Raw genomic sequence first — 21,272 nt, 5'->3', positions numbered from 1 at the left:
GTCCAGTTTTGTTTTTTAACATGTGCAACACCATTTACTGAAGAGACTATATTAAAATTTGCTCTTACCTCCTTTATCAAAGATTTAGTGCAATGGCTTGTTTCCATTCCTGGGTTCTCTGTTCTATTCATCTCTATACCTGATTTTGTGCCAGTACCAGGATGTTTTGATTACAGTGGACTTGTAGTATAGCTTAATATCCTATATTGTGATTGCTCCAATTTTTTTCTTTCTCAAGATTGATGTGGCTATTTGGGGGGAGAGGGTATTTGTTTTGGAGTATTTGTTGTAGATCTGTGAAATATGCCATTCATATTTTAATATGAATTGTGTTGAATCTATAGATTGCTTTGGGTAGTATGAACATTTTGATATCAATTCTACCAATGTATGAAGGCATTATAGTCTTCCACTTGTTTATATCCTCTTCTATCTCTTTTTTTCAATGTTCTATAGTTTTCCAAGTACAGGTTTTTTATCTCCTTTGTTACGTTTATTCCTAAGTATCTTAATTTTTTTTGTTTTGTTAAGATGATAAATGGAATTGTTTTTCTAGTTTCTCTTTCTGAGAGTTCATTATCTTCTATAATAATAAAAGTGTAATATACATCCTTCCAGAAAACCTTCAGGATGAAGCAAAGGTTACAAGGGAAGCCCATGTCCCAGGTGCCTGTAACCAGCCAGAGGGAAGCTCGAGTTCCGGAGAGGGAAGCCTGGGTCCTGGCTGCTTCAGGGAAGCCAGTGCAGGCAGCTGGAGGAAAGGACTACTTTTGCACAAATTTTGTGCATTGGGCCTATAGTTGGTGTATAAAAATGCCATCAATTTCTGAGTGTTAATCTTGTATCCTGTTATGTTGCCAAATTCCTTTATTAAATATAGTGTTTTTTTTGTAGAGTCTTTAGGGTTTTCTATGTAAAATAATCATAAATAATGACAACTTTACTTCCACCTTTTCAATTTGTATCCCTTGTATTTCTCCTTGTCTGATCACTATAGCTAGGACTTCCAGTGAGTACTATTCTATATAATAAAGAGCTAATATCCTAATTAGACTGAACAGCAGAACGACCCTCTGGATGACCTTCTGGACCATGCTGGGGCTGCAAGGGCTGGCCAAGGCCACAAGGGGCTGTGAGGGCCAGTGGAGGCTGCGAGGGGCTGCAAGGTCCAGCAGAAGCTATGAGGGGCTGTGAGGGCCAGCAGAGGCTTCAAGGGGCTGCAAGGGCTGGCTGAGGATGCAAGGGCTGCAAGGGCTTGTAAAAGCTGAAAGGGCTGGCCAAGGCAGCCAGGGCTATGAGGGCTGGCAGGGACTCTGAGGGCTGAGCCCCTTGCACAAATCTTGTGCATTGGGCCTTTAGTCTGATCAGAATCTCCTGCAGCCCCTCCCAGTTTACCAGGTGGCCAACTTCCCAAAGCCCCTCCCCCCATCTCGCCAATCTCCGTGACCCTGCCCCCCAGTGGCCGGCCTCAATTGCCCCCATCAGAACCTCCCATGGCCCCTCTCCCTGGCTAGCTGGGCAACCTCCTGTGGCCCCTACACCCCCCCCATAACCCCCTCACCCATGCAAAGATTTGTGCACCGGGCCTCTAGTGTTTAACAAGAATGGTGAAAGCAGACATCCCTGTCTTGTTCCTGTTCTTAGAGGAAATGGTTTTCGATTTTGCCCATTGAGTATGATGCTATAGGTTTCCCATATATGTCCTTTATTATGTTGAGGTATGATCCCTCTATTCCCACTTTGATAAGAGTTTTTATCAAAAATGGGTATTTGATTTTGTTGAATGTTTTTTCTGCCTCTATAGCAGGGAAGGCTGGTGGTTCTGCTCACAGAAGGGTTGCACTGGTCAGACTGAGCACTGGATGCTGATGATGCGGGGCATCCTAGCTCTTCCCTTTGGAGGATGTGGGGCTGACTGCTAGCTCCACTGGGCACTCCATTGCTGGAACTGGGACCAGTTGGGTGCCCAATTCAACAATATGGCAGGGCAGGCCCTGAGCACTGCAGGTTGCTTCAGCCAGCCAATCCTTCAAGGCACGCAGTTCAGGCTAACTGCTCCTGCATGACTCCACTGTGTGCATTGGGGCTTTGGATCTCAGCAGTGGGGTTGTGAGCACCTGTCAGTGTCCTAGGGGCCCTGGGGCAGGGTTGTTTTCCGCAGTCTCCTTCCATGGGGACCCTGTGTTTCCCTCACAATGGCCTACCTGAAGTGAAGAGAAGTGCCCAGTAGAGAAACACGCTGCAGTGGCAGATCCTCTGCCTGGAGTGCCCTAGTTGCCTCCCTAAGCTCCTGTTCCCACAAATAGATGCTCTCCCACTCTGACACCCACATACAACTCTCCCTTTCACACACTAACCCTCATCCAGTCCTACCTGCCATTATGTCTACAATAGTGGACCCTTTGGTTTTGGTGTTGTGCTGCACAAGGGACATGGAGATATATCCCCATTTGATTACTTTTGCTTTCACTATTTATGTAAATAAAGAACTCTCCTAGTAAAACATGATTTTCACTGTTTCTTTACTGGCTGAATCTTTCAGCCTTTCCTTGTCTGGCCACAACTGTGGCTGATAAAACTTGGGGAAATTTTACCTTTACTTTTATTCTGGCTTTTAACATATTTAGCATTATACATCATATCACAATTATTCTTTGTACAAAACTATCACCATCCCTTAGGATACACATATTTGGGGATGGAGATTGGAATAGATTCTCTGGGTGTCAAACTTTGGCTTAATTTCCCTAGAACAGTTGTGAAATTACTGTTGAATGGGTGTGTTTAGGGAGCAGCAGAGTAAAGTGAATGCGGGACTTCCAAATCAACAAAAATATCCACAGAATTGCTTTTTAGGGGAAATTATAGCTCACATCTAGCAAAAGAGGGAATAATTTTTCCAGATATGTCATTACTAATCTCCTCAATTTGTGCAAAAGCACATTTTGTTAAATATTATTACAAGATCTTGGACTTGAATTTAATTGAGAACAAAGAATGTTTGACCTTGTGTTCTTTTTCTTCATATAATAAGCTCAAAGTCTGTGTTAGGTAGCTATGAGTGATTTAGCATTTTTCTAGATATTCTAAAATTCATTATTAGATAAAACTCCTCATTAATTCAATTGATATCTATAGAAATTTATCATATAATATTCCAAACACTGTTTTAAGTTTTGGGGATACACTAATTAGAAAAATACACTATTGCTGATTTCCTGAATCTTACATTTTATAGGACATGACAAACAATGACATCATAAAATAAATATAAAAACTATAAGTTCTGTGTGTGCTGTGAAATGGTACAAGAGCACATAATAAGGAGTGTGATACCATCTGAAAGGTCAACTATATTAAGTGGGATATAAAGGCTGAAAACAAGTGGCTAGAATGATCAGGTGAGGAAAGAAGGCATCCAAGGATTCTGATAGGAGGAATTATGATGTGTTTTAAGAACTTACCAAAGGCCAGTGGTGCTGAATCTTAGAAATCAAATGTTTTATGTTACAAAATATAGCAAGGAACCTGCCATGAAAGCTATGTGGACCATGCTGAGATGTTTGGTTTATATAATAATAGGGACGTGAAATTACAGGAATATTTTAAGTAGAAGAGTAACATGACCAAATTTGCATTTTAAACAATCCTTGCCATTCTGATGTTGGGGATGGATTGAAGAAAAACCTTTTAGGAGCCCCTTGTAGCAGCCCAAGTTAAAGATAATGGTACATTAAATTAGAATGGAAGAGGTAGGTAAAAGAAAAAGATGAAAAATGTAAGATACATTTGGTAAAACAATAGCTAATAGCACAAAGTCATGGATTGGATCTCCATGGAAGTTGATGGAAAAAGGTGTTCAAGGGAGAGGTCAATGGCGCAATGGCGTGGGGGGGGGGGGAGGGAGATATATGTAATAGTTTAAACAATAAAGAATTTAAATTAAAAAATAAAATAAAAATGATTATAAGTGTTAAAAAGAAAAAGAAAGAAAAAGATGTTCAACAATGAATATGTTCTAAAGAGCATGTGCTTAGTAAATAAATTTATGGAGCTATACTTAAGTCCTATGTAACATTTTAAAATACAGTATCCTTTCCATGAGACAATTGCTGGTTTTAGGACCATGAAGATTTGTGCTTTTCTTGAGTATAGGTATCTAATAAAAGAGTAATATGCAAATTGGCCATCACTCCAACACACAAGGTGGCTGCCCCCATGTGGTCAAAGATCCTTCCCCCATGTGGACACAAGATGGCCAGCAGGAGAGGGCAGTTGGGAGGGGCCAGGCTTGCAGGGGAGGACAGTTGGGGGGGGGGGGTGATCAAGCCTGCAGGGGAGGGCAATTAGGGGTGACCAGGCCAGCAGAGGAGGGAAGTTGTGGGTGACCAGGCCTGCCTGGAAGGGCAGTTGGGGGAAACTCAGGCCTGCAGGGGAAAGCAATTGGGGAACTAGGCTTGCAGGGGAGGGCAATTAGGGGTGACCAGGCTGGTAGGAGGGTTAGTGAGGAATGACCAAATGACTGAACAGCAGGCTATGTGGAGTGACCAGGCTGGCTAGGGGGGGGGGCAGTGAGGGGTGCCTAGGCTGATGGGGGGGGGCAACTGAGGGTGACCAGGCTGGCAGAGGGGGGTAGTTGGGGGCAACCAGGCTGGTAAGGAGGGGCAGTAAGGGGTGACCAGGCCAGCAGGTGGGGGGAGTTAGGAGCGACCAGGCTGGCAGGGAGGGGGCAGTTGGAGGAGACCTGGCCAGCAGCAGGGGACAGTTAGGGGTGACCAAGCTGACATGCAGAGGCAGTGAGTGGCAATTGGGGAGGAAGAGGTTGTTAGGGACAACCAGGCAAGCAGGCAAGTGAGCGATAAGGAGATAGTGGTCCAGGATTGTGAGAGGGATGTCTGATTGCCGGTTTAGTCCCAGTCCCCAGGATCAGGCCTAAACCAGCAGTAAGACATCCCTTGAGGGGACACAGATTGGAGAGAGTGCAAGCTGGGCTGAGGGGACCCCTCCAATATCCCTATGCAAGAATTTTGTTCATCAGGCCTCCAGTGAGGATATAATTTTAATAATTGTTTTATTTATGATGTGTGTATAGAAACAAGAAAATGGAAAAAAAGAAGCCACCTAAGAGTTCTTGGGAAAACCACAAGGATCTCAGAAGATGTAATGCTCAATTTTCCATTTGTATGGAAAACAATTACTCACTTTTCTGGATACTTTTTATTTTGTAGGCTTGAATACTATTATTATGGTGGCTCTTTAAGTATCTCATTAGTGAGACTAAATAATTTCATGGTCTTTGGTTTTTACTAATAGGATTTTAATAAAACAAAATAGCTTTTGTTTTATTAAGCAAACAAACAGGCTGGCAGGGGAGGGCAGCCATCGTTGTTAGAGTGTGATGGTCAGTTTGCATATTACCTCTTTATTATATAGGATTGTATATTTGCTTATATGGTGTTGTGCTAGATTATAAACACTGTGAATAGTGTTGATGTTTTCATCTATGAATCACCAGTACTTTGAATGGCAGAGGGGGATACTTATTGACGGCTTCCTGTAAATTCCAGATACAGTACTAGGTGTTTTGCCTATATAATTGCACTTATTAATGACAACACTGGGAATAAATACCCTGATCTACATTTTCCAAGTAACAAAAATGAAGCTGAATCATAGAGCCTGTACATATCAGCATCAAAGCCCAGCATTTAATTGTTAAATGACATGATAGAAGCATTGTAGGCCACAATGGCATCTGAAACTGAAATTTATTGCCTAGAAGAAAAATCCTATTAAAATTACAAAATTACAAAAAACAGTGTTTTTTTTTAAGCTACTGGTTAGAGAGAGCTGTTGATGGGCATCTCCACAGAGGCTAGCAGAGGAAACAAAACTGCCCCTTTGCCTAGTTTCAGAGAGGGAAAAATGGGGTTCAGATAGTCCTTCCCAAGGCCATTGTAGAATGCCAAGCAACTGAGCATAAAAGCAGAATGCTTTCACCCTGAAGAGAAATCTGTTGATTAACAAACGTGTGCATACACAAACTCACAATTTACTTTTCAATTGTCATATTATTACATGTGAATGTATCATCAAGTATCACAAGTATTTAGAATAAATCCTTCCATGTGAAACACCGAGACCAAGAGAAACAAACATAACAACTGATCTCAAGAAAATAAATGTACAGGGAATAGATAAAAAAGTAAAAGTCAGAGACATTTATGAAACTATTGTGACCCCAAATTAAGAACTTGATGTTATGAAATATCGATAGAAATATTCTAAGAAAAAGCAAGTGTTCTTATAAGTATATAAGACTATCTATTTTTAAATTACAATGATTAGAGATAGGGAAAAATGGCAACATCGTTGTATCTTTCATGTATGATTATTAGTCTTCTACTTTTTTCTTTATACTTGCATAGTTTCTAAATTTTCTACAATGAACACATATTGCTTTTATAATCAGAGACTTTACACACTACTTTGAGTTTTCTGCAGAAAACAACAGTACTACATAAACAATTTGCTGTCTAATCTCTATGGCCAATGTATATGAAAAATAAACTGAAATTAAATGTATACATAAAATGCAGCTGCTTTATGTTTTTAGAATGTTTAAACAAAATTGATGTGGAACCTCAGCAACATATGAATTATTCATCTATGTGTGAGTGACGGTCTTTTCATTTATATATATCCACTAAAAACAAATCCAAGTTACTTTTTAATAATTATAGCACACATTGAATTTCTTGGGCTGATATGTTTAATGAAGTAAAATATTTTAAAAATCCACTTACTTTGGAGGAACTATCACAATATTATCTGTGGCGGAGATGGAGAAGTCAGCGGCATCTCTTCCAATAATTGTAGCATTATACACTAATTTTTTTGAGCTTGAATTTTTCACTAGAACCTACGTTGCAGAACAAGAGAGTAAAAATAATATCATGAATTTTTGAAAATATATTACTTGACACTTCTTATTTTTTAAAATATATTTTTATTGATTATTTACAGAGAGGGATATAGAGTTAGAAATATCGGTAAGAGAGAAACAACCATCAGCTGCCTTCTGCACACCAACTACTGGGGATTGAACCAGCAACCAAGGTACATCCCCTAGACTGGAATTGAACCCAGGATATTTCAGTCCATGGCCTGATGCTCTATCCACCAAGCTAAACTGATCAGGGCTTAACATTACTTATTTTAATCAAAGAGTTATACATTTTAATCATGAAAATATTTGTTCTTTATGTGCACTAATGGGGGGGGAGCAGACTTTGTATTTAAAGATCACATATATACAGTTAGCAAGAGTAGACAAAGAGAAGGATCTCTCAAGCAAGGACATGACATGAAGATTTGAAGTCCACAGTGAGGAACTTGGATTTTATTCTTATCACAAAGGGAAATCTTTGGAGAATTTTGAACATAGAACTTAAATAATCCAATTAAAAAAAAAAAAGGATACTCCAGTTGCTCAGTGTGGAAAGTTATAAAGATTCTAGGTTTAAAATCAGAGGTCCAGGCTGGAAATGATGGTAGCCTCATCTAGAAGCAATAGTATAGCTAGGGTTCGACTGTCCCTTTCTTCCTGATGCTTAGAGATGGAAAGTATTGGAGAATAAGCTACTTTATTTTTAGAGAGAGTATTCCATGAAAACTTGACTACACAAGTCTTTATGTAGAATTTAATAGAGATTTAAAAAAAAACACACATTAGGAAGACACAAGGTTATCAGAGAAAGTAATGAGCCAAAAGCAAATGGGTGATTGGCCAAGTTACAGTAAAGAAAAGGTAACTGCACTTAGGTGGTCCATAAACCACAGAGAGATCTATTTGAAGATTTAATAATTAGCACTATATGTGTTTATAGTGAATTGCAAGGAATACGGTAGAAATTTGTTAAAAGGTTAAATAAACTACTTTTATATTGCAATGAAAACTTTGGCAACTACCAGGACAAGTATATTGCTGCTGAAAAGTTTCTACAGTCAGTTACTCCAAGGATTTGGGGGTCTTGTGTAGCTTGCCTCCTTATAGATATCAATACCTAAAGAATAAATTAACAAACCAACTGATTTTAAGTCCCAGATAGTTCATTTCCATTCTTTGTAAGGAACAGCTAAAAGTAATAATAAATTAATTACTTAATGTTATTGGCTTATAGTCCTAGAACTTCTATAACCAGCCCTGAGATCTTAAGAAAGACATCCATTCGCATTGTCATATCATATGTATAATACAAAGCCGTTGGGCTCATCTGTGGTCAGGGTACTAACTAGGATTTCTTGGAGGGATGGTAAGTGGTACATGGGGAAAGAGGAAAGCTGTTGAAAGGAAGCTGTTGAAGAGAAGGAAAAACAGCTTTGGAGCCTGAATTCCTATTTTCTAAAGACAGTCTTTATCTATTGGACCCTGTGTAAAGTTTAATTTTTAAAAAGATTGTGGAGGGCGGGGGGGGGGACCCCACCAGTGTTGCTCAGTGATTTTGTGTCAACCTATGAACCAGGCCACAGTTTGATTCCTGGTCAGGGCATATGCCCAAGTTGCAGGCTCGATCCCCAGTGGTAGGTGTGCAAGAGGCAGCTGATTAATGATTGTCTCTCATCATTGATGTTTCTTTCTCTCCTCCCTTCCTCTCTGTAATCAATAAAAATATTTTTAAAAAGGGAGAGGAGGTCAATAGCTTTAAAATTATCTCAGAAAAATCACTGCAACCTACATTTTTTCATTGATAACCATATGGTTTAACGGTTCCAATATTTTATGTTTCTATTTGAGACATACAGCTACAGAAATATCTTTTTAATTATAGTAGCCATTTCCTGAGATTTTTCTTTATTCTGGAAGATTGAAAAGGTTGTGAATGGATCTGAAGAGTTAATAATTAGCACTATGCTTGGTTATAGTGAATCAGAAGGAATATGCGTTGATGCACAGGCAATCTATGTCTAAGTTTCTCAGCAACTTCCAAATTAGTCATTTTTCTTAAATGAAATTTAAAGCTTGTTGTGATTGATGTTTATCATTTATATTTAATTTTTGTTGTTTCCTTCAAAAAATGTCTCTTACATTTTTGAAAAATAAAAGCTCTAGCTGTATAATGTCATCTATAATCTTCAGGTGTGAACAATATTTCTAATAAATAATTAAATTGGAAAGAAATCTTTAAAACATTAAAATGTTCCCATTTTAATATGCTTTATTTTGATTTTTAACATAACGATTAAATTTATTTAAATATGAGCTTTTGCTATTAACTAATTATTAGAATAACAATTAAATGACATAAGGAAATAAAAACCTGGTCAGAGTTTTAAAATTATTAATCATACTGAACTGTAATAAATCATTGCTTAATCTAATTCAGACTCCTCCGATCTTCTGCAGCCTTAAGCAATAACATTTCTAAATCTTCAGAAATTTTAGTTTAAAGTCAGAAGTCCTCCCCAATATAATTATAGTTCTAGGCTAGTTAGTACCCAAAGCCCTTAAATATCATTGCAATTAGGGAATCATCAGAGTAAATACTGTTGAAAAATTCTCTAAAGAATTTTATTTATCTTTTTCTGACAAAAAGAGAAAGAAATAAAATTACATAAAAGGTATTGCATCTTAATATTTGCTAATAAAATAAATCAAAATGAATGAGTCTCCTTTCCCTAAATTCAGTCCTTTGCAATTTGAGAGAATAACCTGAGTTTTTCCTGATTTTTTAACTGAATCTTACCAAACATTGCTCATATTATCACAGTGGCTACACAGTTATTTTTTCAAAGAGGTTATAACTACAAATTAAACATCACTAGCACATATACTGTGAATACCAAATATGGATGAGTTTTGCATCAAAAGTGTAAAATTAACTCCACACCCATAAATAAGGGGAGGAATAAATAAAAAAGCCTGAGGAAAAGAAATAGACCAAAGCACTAAAATAACTTTTTTACAAAGGAAGATCTTATCAGCCTATAGTGTCCTCAAAAGAAGCAAGACACCACCTAGAAATCTGGTTAAAGGTTTTATAAAAACAATCTTAGATAAATGTAAACAATTTAAAACTGCATGATAGAAAATATTTTACAAGTGTTCATGTGAAACAAATTATCTGAAATTGAGGTCAATAACACCTGGCAAGATATTTCTCAAAGAGAACACTTGTAAAATATGGATCTATTTATATAGATTTGTTATTATCATAGGACTGGAAATTTTGTTTCCAATGTTTTCCTGAAATTTGAAAAATTCACTGTTAACACATTTAGTGCATCCAGCTTATCATTTAGAGAGAATTAGGTGGCCCAGGACAAGAGCACATCCATTATTACTTCTCTTTCTATATTCTCAATTGAACAACAACAACAACAACAACAACAACAACAAATCCATCCAGAATAAAAGAAATTAAAAACATGCTGGAAACCAATGACAATAAAAACGCAACAATCCAAAATCTATGGGACACAGCAAAAGCAGCCCTGAGAGGGAAGTTTATAAGCTCTACAGGCATAAATTAAAGAAAGAAAGAAAGGAAGGAAGGAAGGAAGGAAGGAAGGAAGAAAGGAAGGAAGGAAGGGAGGGAGGGAGGGAGTGGAGGGAGGGAGGGAGGGAGGGAGGGAGGAGGCTGGAAGGAGAAGAAAAGGAAGAAGCAAGGTGAATTAATGAAAAGACAATGAAAGAAGAAAAGAAAGAGAAAGAAAGAAACCCAAGTACAGAACTCAATCCCAGACCACAAGACCAAACCCTCAGTAACAACAAATACGAACTAAGATAGAAGATAGCGCTATCGATCGCCTATAGACTGCTCTCCCATCAAGCCATCAGAATAAGCACTACACTCCTAACTCAGACGCACAGACCTCACTCCAGTAACGCACGCCAAAACACTGGTAACAAATTATGTAACTCTATAACTTAAAGAATTATAAAGAGAACAACAAGAGTGAGAAAAAGGGAGATAATAAAGATCAGAGCAGAGCCATAACCAGTTTGGCTCAGTGGATAGAGTGTTGGCCTGTGGACTGAAGGGTCTCAGGTTCGATTCTGGTCAAGGGCATGTACCTGGGTTGTGAGCACATCCACAGTAGGGGGTGTGCAGGAGGCAGCTGATCAATGATTCTCTCTCATCGATGTTTCTAAATTTCTATCCCTCCCCCTTCTTGTCTGTTTTAAAATCAATAAAATATATTTTTTAAAAGATCAGAGAAGAAATAAATGACATAGAGACCAAAAAATAAAAAAAAGATCAATTAAACCAAGAGCTGGTTCTTTGAAAGGATAAAAAGGATTGATGAACCTCTAGCCAGGCTCACCAAGAAGCAAAGAGAGAGGAACCAAATAAACAAAATCAGAAATGAAAAAGGCAAAATAACAACAGGTCCTACAGAAATACAAAGGATTGTTAAAAACTACTATGAACAACTGTATTCCAACAAACTAGACAACCAAGAGGAAATGGACATATTCCTAGAAAAATGAAATCTTCCAAAACTCAATCAGTAAGAATCTACAAATCTCAATAGACAAATAACTATAGAGGAAATTGAAGCACTCATCAAAAAGCTCCCAGCAAACAAAAGCCCAGGGCCAGACATCTTCACAGGGAAGTTTTACCAAACATTAAGAGAAGAGACTGGATTAAAATCGTACACCTATGGATGAGGACAATGGAGGAGGGGGGGAGGGGGCAGTTAGGGCAGAGGGTGGTGTGGGAACCAGGTGGAAGGGAGCTATGGGGCGGGGGGAAGGAGAAACAATTGTAATAATCTGAGCAATAAAAATTTATTTAAAAAATTAAAATTAAAATTAAAAATTAAAAAACGTGTGTGTGTGTGTGTGTGTGTGTGTGTGTGTGTGTGTATGTGTGTGTAAAAACTCTTACCGTGGCTGACTTAAAGTTATTAAAGTGAATTTGCAGAATTAAAACACCAGATTAGGAAGACATGCAGACAATTGGATTTTCTGAGCTAGAAAGAACTCACTCAAGCACATTTCTATAGATTCTCCATGTTATATCGACATAATTAAAAATAATGAAATTAAATCAAATTTATATTAATTGAGTGCCTATTGTGAACCAGATCTATTTAACATATTGAGGATATCCCTCTAACTATATAGCATATGTGCTGTATGTTTATTTGTTTGTTTATTACCAGTTTTTATCTTTTTAAATAAAAGGCCTAATGAAATTTAAAAAAATAATAAAATAAAATTATATATATATATATATATATATATATATATATATATATATATATATATAAACTCAAAATGGATAAAGGACTTAAACATAAGACAGGTAACCATAAAAATACTAGAGGATTGCACAGGCAGCAAAATCTGAGACATATGCTAAAGAAATATCTTTACTGATACAATTCCTAGGGCAATGGAAACTAAAGAGAAAATAAACAAATGGGACTACATCAAAATAAAAAGCTTCTATACAACAAAAGAAAGCATCAAAAAAACAAGAAAGCCCATTGCATGTGAGAACATATTTTCCATTGTTAGCACTGATAAGGTTTAATCTCAAACATTTATAGGGAATTCATACAACTTAACAAAAGGAAGATAAACAACCCAATCAAAAAATGGGCAATGGACCTAAATAGATACCTTTCAAAAGAGGACATAAGGAAGGCCAAGAGGCATATGAAAACATGCTCAAAGTCACTAATCATCTGAGAGATGCAAATCAAAACGACAATATGGTACCATCTCACACCTGTCAAAATGGCTATCATCAACAAATCAACAAACAAGTGCTAGAGAGGATGTGGAGCAAAAGGAACCCTGCTGGTAGGAATGCAGACTGGTACAGCCACTGTGGAGAACAGTATGGAGTTTCCTCAAAAATCTAAAAACAGAACTCCCATTTGGCCCAGTGATCCCACTTCTAGTAATACATCCTGAGAAACCTAAAACACCAATCAGAAAGAATGTATGCAACCCTATGTTCATAGCAGCACAATTTACCATGGCTAAGATTTGGAAACAGCCTAAGTGCCCATCAGCAGATGAGTGGATTAAAAAACTGTGTTACATCTACACAATGGAATACTAAGTTGCAGTAAAAAAGAAGCATGGATGGAACTGAAGAGCATTATGCTAAGCAAAATAAGCCAGTCAGAGAAAGATAAATATCACATGATCTCATTCTTTTGTGGAATATAATGAACAATATAAAGTGATGAACAAAAACAGATCCAGATACAGAGAAGCATCAATCGGACCATCAAACCTCAGAGGGAAGGTAGGAGAGGATGGGGGATAAGGGAGAGAGATCAACCAAAGGACTTGTATGCATGTATATAAGCATAATCAATGGACATAGACACCAGTGGGGTGAGGGCATGAGAGGGGGTGGGGGGCAATGGGGGATAAGGACACATATGTAACACCTTAATCAATAAAGAAAAAACAATCCATCTGGATGTGTAAACTTCTGCCCCTAAATGAAAGTGAAGCACATTCAGATCACAAGTTTCTACTTAATGTATCAGTCCTTTTGTATATGAAAAGAATTTAAAGTTTCCTAATAGGATTTGCCCTTTAAAGTGTATAACTTTCATTTTTCATGTCCCCAACCACCATTCCTCAAGTGAATGAAAGAGTCATCTCCTCGCAGGTGATCATTATTATTAAGCAAAACCTGTCCCTTATACTCTGCTATACTTTTGGTTTAGAAGGAGTAACGTTTGCTAAGGCTTATTGTATCATATTGATAATTCTGTTAATTTGCGGTTGAGAAAAATATCTAAAACCCCTTAAGTGTTTAACTCTGTATTCTTTGGCCCTAAGTACATCCTTACCTTTCTCTTCACAGTGTCATGTAGAGTACACTGAAAGGTCACCAACATCTTGGGAAGATATGTAGGGAGTCTTTCATACATGTAGACACAAAGCATGAGCATCAGAATTGGGTTATAGTCACAGATGTCAGAGGCCTAGTTTTAAAGAAGAGAAATATAAATAAGTATATACAGATAAAATATATAACTAGAGCTAGAGCTAAAGCATAGTATATCAATTGCTGAAATACTTTAAAACTTTTAAAAATGTTAATGATTGGCAATGATACTGAAATGTAGACACAACAAACAAAATATTTCTTTAAATTGGAAGAGCTCTACCTAAATATTAAAAGATGAATGAGAAGTGTACGTATGACAATGATCTCAGAAGCTGAAAGATTCCTTAAAAGCTAGTCAGAGGTTAGAAAAATAGTATACACTAAAAATACTGGCTAATGTGACTAAGATACCATCCCTGAGTTATTAAATATCATAGAATGCAGTAAAAGAAAACTTGAGAAGTAGACAAACTATTTGTGTAAAAGATGGCAAAAGAGTTTCAAGCAAAAGCCCAAGGGAGGAGGTAACACATGAGATGACCTTGATGACTGGATTTTAAATAAGGTTGTATTTGGTTGGAAGTAAATGGTATATTCTATCAGAAAGACAAAGAAATATAGGTAAAGGATATAGGAAAGTACAGTGTTCATTTGGAAGAAGAAGTACAAGTTGAATCATGCATAAGATAAGAAAGGAGAGGTAGTGGAAGAGAAGATTAAGGAATACAAAGACCACATTGTGGAGGGCAGGAATGCCAGGGTGAAGGACTTTATTTCTGAACAAGAAATAACACAGGAGCAACAATTCAAGCAGATCAAGCAGCAGATGGTTGGGGAAATATTTTTTCTAGAACAGATCATTTATAATAAGGCATAAAATGCAATTATAGTAATAAACAACATAAAATAGTGATGGTTGTTGGAATAGATTTTAGATAAAATTCAGACTAGAGAGGAATAACAGCAGAGACAATGAATATAGCCAGAATGCACATTGAAGCTAAAAAGTGGAGTCAGCAACAGCAGAAGGAAGGATTTCTTCTATCAGCTTATGTATTGCCTTTGATCTCCTAGAACAAGATGGAGGCAGTGGGGGAGAATTATTCATAGCAAAAAGAAATTGGGATTGGTCTGAGATGATGATTCAAAAACATAAAATACTACTGATAAACAAGCAACTCTGTCATTTTCGATACAGAAGGGGCTCTCTGCATTTCCATAAAATGAAGATCATAGTATTATTTAATAGCACAAATCCAGGTTAGCAACTCAAAATGACCTGGGCCTAGCCTGCATATGCATATAGTGCAAGAGCTATGGAAATCTAAAGTGTTACAGTAAGCACCTCCTTACCCTCCATTTCACTTTCTATAGTTTCAGTTATCCATGGTCTAGTGCAGTCCAACAATATTAAAAGGAAAATTCCAGAAATAATTCATAAGTTGTAAATTGTGAAATATTCTCAGTATTGTACAAAATCTCGCTCAGTCCTGCCGAGGATGTGAATAATCCTTTGTCCAGTGCTTTCAAGTTGTGTTTACCACCCACCCTTTAGTCATGTGGTACACATCTCAGTTACTAGATCATCTGTCACAGTATCACAGCGCTTATTTCACCATTATTTTACTGTATAATGTTCCCAAAGCAAGAGTACTGATGCTGACAACTTAGATATACCAAAGAGAAGCTGTAAAGTGCTTCCTTTAAGTGAAAAGGTCAATGTTCTCAACTTTATAAGGAAACAAAAATATTGTATACTGAGGCTACTTAGATCTACTGTAAAAGTGAATCTGTGCATGAAATTGTAAAAAGGAAGAAATCCATGCTAGTTTGCTAAGAGAGAACATATTTATATAATTTTATTACAATATATTAGAACTGTTCTTTTTATTATTAGTTATTGTTCTTAACCTCTCACTGTGCCTAAACCATAGGTTAAACTTTATCATAAGTATGTATGTAAAAGAAAAAACATAGAATATAGTACACAGGATGTTCAGGCGTCCATGGTCTCAGGCATCCACTGGGAGTTTTGGACCTATTTCCAGTGGATAAGGGGGGTGGGGTGGGGACTATTCATTCTATGTGGAGCTAAGGAACTTGACTCTAAAATTTGGCAGCAGTTACTAGAGAATAATTTTTATAGCCCATCTGATCATCTGTTAATTCTCATTTCAAAAACATTCTTTTCCTTTTTTTAGAAAAAGAGAAGACTTTATTCTTTCTTGTTTTGACAACAAGCAGTAAGGTTTACCAATAAAGGTAACCTGAGAGGGGAATATCAGTAAAAAATAAGAGAACTGGCCTTCCTCAGCATGGTAGAAAGTTGCTAGTGAGTATGACCTGAGAGGAACTAAGAAAGATACCAAAATTCCAAGATTTCTCATCAATACTTTGTGTCCCCACATTTCTTCATCAAAGACAATTGAGGTCAACAGATGTAGCAAAGTTATTTAAGGTAAAAACAAACTAAATAATTAAATACAGAGCTTAATTCCCCTAAGTGAAGAATATGGCTCTGCTGGCCAAATGAGATGGACCAGACTATGGGTGTAATCCAAAGAAGGCTGTCTAAGGGGATGGAAACTGTATCTGTTGGGAAAAGGAGAACACTTGTGGCAAAACACTCTGGGCTCAAGTCTGAGGTCAATAAAAGTATTCTGAACACTGTTTTAGTGACTACAACATAAAAGATATACATAGAAATATAAAAATTATTCTAAAAGCTTCTATTTCAAAATTTGAAATGAAACAATATATTTGATAATGAAGATATTAGACTGGAAAGCCAGAGAAAAGAGCATTCTTACTTTTCTTCATGATAAATTTCAATTAAAATAAGCTAAATTGAACACCACTGCGGGCTCTCCCTGGGCGGAATCCCAGAGCGGAGCCCCTCCATCTTGAAGGGGAGAAGGGCCTTTTTTAGAAACCCAGCAACACCACCACCGGCTGCAGACTCCCGGACCTCCACATCCAAAGAAAACAACTCCGAGACCATCTGGAATTCTGTAACAGAGAGGAATAGACAGAAGCGCTCCAGACATGAAGACAGAAGAGACACAATTCAGAGATGGAAGATGCTGACGACGCCTCAGCATACCAGCAGACAGCAGCTGCGTGTTGCTGAAGGATGCCCAGGACCAAACCAGAGAGGGGAGGACCTGCATTACCACCATTTGTCCACCAACCAGATCTGAAATATCATGGCTGGCATGTACACATAAGGAACTATCTGGCATTGAAATTAGGATGCAAAAGAACTGTTGGCCCAGAAAGGAACTCACTGCAGACTGATTCATTTGCCTCTAGGCATAACCATTATAACTTGTTGCAGTTTAGGTTCTTACAAGGGTATTTCTTGGATCACATGATCTCACACATCTAGAGGAAATAATGAACAACACAAACAGACCCAGAGAAAGAGAACCAGTGATCAGACTCTCTAACCTCAGAGGGAAAGTAAGGAAGGATGGGGGTAAGGGGAAGAGATCAACCAAAGGACTTGTGTGCATACATATGGGCCTAGCCAGTGGCCATGGACAACGGGGGGTGATGGTGGGGCATATCTAGGGAGGGGTTTGGGATGGGAATGAGGGAATAAGGACAATTATGTGAGACCATAATCAATAAAAAAAAAGAAAGAAAGAAAGAAAGGAAGGAAGAAAGAAAGAAAGCGAATAAATATAAAATAAAATAAAATAAAATAAAATAAAATAAAATAAAATAAAATAAGCTTAATTGCACTTTACACTTTAGTGTAAATTAACTACAATCCTAGGCTTAAAAGGCCATGTGTTAATTTAAGTTAGGTTTCCTTAAAACAAGACTTTCATGTGAAGTATCTTTCAAATACCTAATCATTATTTTCTCCATATAGGTCAAACCTAGAAGAACTTTGATTATATTTATCCATTTTTACCCATGATGACAGTATTTCTTATTAGACTAATAACTGATAGGGAATTAAACAAACAAAAAAATCATAATAGAGAAAATGCTAGAGTCGAAATCTGGTATCACCAGCTTTTAAACTAGACATCAACCATAACTAGCAGTATCCACTGACATACTGTGATATCAGAGGACATTGTTCATTGACTTTCCTGTTAACGGCAATGATCTCTTTTCTTCTTTACTAAAAATCCCAGTTTCTGAGGGTATCCCATTATCTTTATCAAACACTGCTTGCTTTAACTAAGTATGGGATGCAATTCTGATCAATGATATGCAATGGGAAATATGCTGTGGGACCATTGAGAAAGGTTTAACTTACGGAAAAAGAGAAGCACAATAAAAGGATGCTATTCGACCAGCCCCAAGCAGAGCTGTGAGATGGTGTTACATGAGAATTTCAGTAGGGATTTCGTGGGTGTTAGTACACATATAAGTCAGGAGACTGAGAAAGGCTGAGCTAAATGAATCTCTGAAAACTGTGTTATAAAGATGATCTATCTTTATAATATTCTATTCCCTGATTTCATCTTATGTAAAATGTTAAATTTATTTTTAAACTTTTACTCAGAAATTCTGCTATTTAAGGCTGAAATATCTTAGTTGATAAAATCAAACAAAATTTAAAAGTCAGATCAATTATTCACCATTAGCTTTCCTACTACTCAGTGATTTATATGTAGTATAACCTCTATAAATGTTTATTATATTTATTTTTATATCCAACTATCTTCATATGGAAATGAAAATACATTCTATACTGAATCCAAACAATTTTAAGAATATTTTTAATATATTTTATTGATTTTTTACAGAGAGGAAGGGAGAAGGATGGAGAGTTAAACACATCAATGAGAGAGAAGCATGGATCAGCTGCCTTCTGTACACCCCTACTGGGGATGTGCCTGCAACCAAGGTACATGCTCCTGACTGGAATCAAACCTGAGACCCTTGAGTCCACAGGCTAACGTTCTATCCACTAATCTGAACCAGTTAGGGACAGAATATTTTGCTTAACATAAAAAGCATGTCATGAAAGGGAGACTATGTAACACCTATATAGTCCAACTCCCAAGATTCTACAACAGGACATGACAATGGCTCAGAAACTTATCTAGCTGATTCAACAGTTGCAAAAGACATAAAAAATAAGAAACATAAACACTAATAAATAAATCCAGTGCTAAATTTCCCAGGATTGAAATGTGGACCAGTACAAAGCATCAGTGTTAATTCATTATGGCTACATTAATGTAAAGGTGATAATTTTACACTCGGACATTCAATGTGGTTGGTAAATCCAGGCTGATTAAAAGTTAGTGAATTAGAACTGGCTGGGAAAATTATCTACTAAGTTAATTGTCAATTTCTGCAGTCATCAGATTTCAGATATCTTGACATTTTTAAGTAGACATTTTTTAATGTCTTTACCTATATAATTAAAATAAATATTCTGAGTCAACATATCTGAGGAAATAAAAAAGGAAAGGAGATAATCATAATATGATGAATTATATTTTCTAAATAAATATATTTCAAGATTCTTATGAACCTCCAGTAATTTCTCAAGGACTATGTAAATACCAATGTCCCATGCAACTTTTCCTGGTTTCCTTATTAGAATTACTTCTCTCCCCTTTGACTCCCATAGCATATTGTTTCTGTCTATTATGACATTCACTGTCTGCTTTGCATGAGCTTTTTTTCATATATTTGTCACTCTTAGTAGGTTAATAGCTTTGAAGGCATAAGTGCAATTTATCTATAACCCCTGCAGGGTCTATCCAGTGACTTTCATAAAGGTGATTCAATAATTTGTTCAATTGATGGGAATTATATGTTTATTCTTCCAAACCAAAATCTTTTATTAGAGTTCATCTTTAAAACTCTCTTATACAAAAACTCTGTCCAAAATATTGATTACAGTTTAGCTTTTCAACTCTACCATTATAAAAGAATATAAATGTCACACATGGTATAAAGTGACTTTAATTACTTTATATCAAACCGAATGCGGATTGATATAGTCTTTCCTTACACCTGCTAGAAATAAAATACTTTTGTCCTTGACCAATTAAAATTGGCTTTTCATTTCTCTGTGTTGTCTATCTCCAGTCCATCTCCTTTCAGTCCATCCTCATCATTATTATAAGAGTAAATGCCTTTATTCCCATAATACCCACCAAGTAAACTGCTGACTTGTATGCTGATTCAAGATCCCAGTATATGCCCATGTCTATTTCTAATTCCAAATTTCAACCCAGGCAACCTAGTCACATATGAGACTTGTTCACATTTGTTAGAGAGAGGGGGAAAGGAATGAGGAGAGGGAGAAGATGAGGAAGGGAAGGAGGGACAACAGGCCCAAAATAGAGTCAATTGTGTTAAGTCCATGTCACCAAACTGAGACTTAATAGTAACCTAATTACAGTTTCAGCTTCTCCCAATAATATAATCCTAACCAGTCAGTCTGGAACTTCCTGGTCAGCACTAGTAAGGACATCTGCCTGATAGGTCTCACTACTATCCTCCAAAGAAAGGTGATCTTGCCTTAAACAATCCACTCTTTCCCAGTCACTTCCTTGTTCCACCTCCTTCTTTCTGCCTATAAAGCCCTCCACTTTATACCGCTCCATGGAGCTCCTCTTTAGTTGCTAAATGGGATGTTGCCTGATTCATGAATAAAGCTCAACAGATCTTTAAATTTACTCAATTAATTTTGTTCTTTCTATATTTGGTTTAGGCCATATCCTGTGAGTAAATACCTTCTTATCATTTCCAATCAGAATCCAATCCACCCTTCAAGAACCCAAATAACTCCTGCCTCCTCCACAGAGTCTAGTACACATTGATCTCTTCCCTTATCTGAATTCTACACTTTATTTTTTACATACATTGACAGTTAAAGGAATAGAATATTATTTATCCTTAACATGTATATATCTTGATAATTAAATAAATTTGTATATTCTTCAAGTTGGGAATAATTTATACTACCTCATTATTCTAAAGTAACAAAGTGCTAAAAAATGTTAAGCATAAAATATATTTTTGATTATTACTATTGAGGACTTAATGTGAAAAGCTAGAGGGAATTACAACTTGTAGGTACAAATGTAATTAAAATGCATGTTGCCATTATGATCTCTACATAAATACTTATTTTAAAACCAAAGTGAAATATTTTTGTTACTAAATTAGATGATAATACAGTATCTATATTCAAACAACTCTGCTCTTTGAGATCATTGTTAGAGCTCAGTAAGGTTAATAAAGGATTCATTCTTGTGATTTAAGAAAACCGGACCTATCACTAAAACTTTTTTATCATGTATAATTGGGATGTACATAATTATACATATTTTAAAATATCCATAGAATTTTATAAAATCATATTTCAATTTTCACATTTTAACAATATCCCTTGAAAAGACTTTCAATATA

General features: G+C 36.6%; 1 protein-coding gene across 1 annotated transcript in view; it reads right to left on the bottom strand.

Moving 5' to 3' along the window:
• CFAP47 (cilia and flagella associated protein 47) overlaps positions 1 to 21,272 on the bottom strand; it is a 396,096-nt gene that overhangs the window by 191,184 nt on the left and 183,640 nt on the right. The window contains 2 exon segments of the mRNA XM_036439773.1: positions 6,807 to 6,922; positions 13,834 to 13,968. Of these exon segments, the coding sequence (XP_036295666.1) occupies positions 6,807 to 6,922; positions 13,834 to 13,968 (251 nt within the window).

Source organism: Pipistrellus kuhlii, unplaced genomic scaffold, assembly GCF_014108245.1.
Source record: "Pipistrellus kuhlii isolate mPipKuh1 unplaced genomic scaffold, mPipKuh1.p scaffold_m20_p_16, whole genome shotgun sequence".
Taxonomy (NCBI): domain Eukaryota; kingdom Metazoa; phylum Chordata; class Mammalia; order Chiroptera; family Vespertilionidae; genus Pipistrellus; species Pipistrellus kuhlii.
Note: the sequence above shows the minus strand (reverse complement) of the source record. Positions and strands in the feature narration are given on the sequence as shown.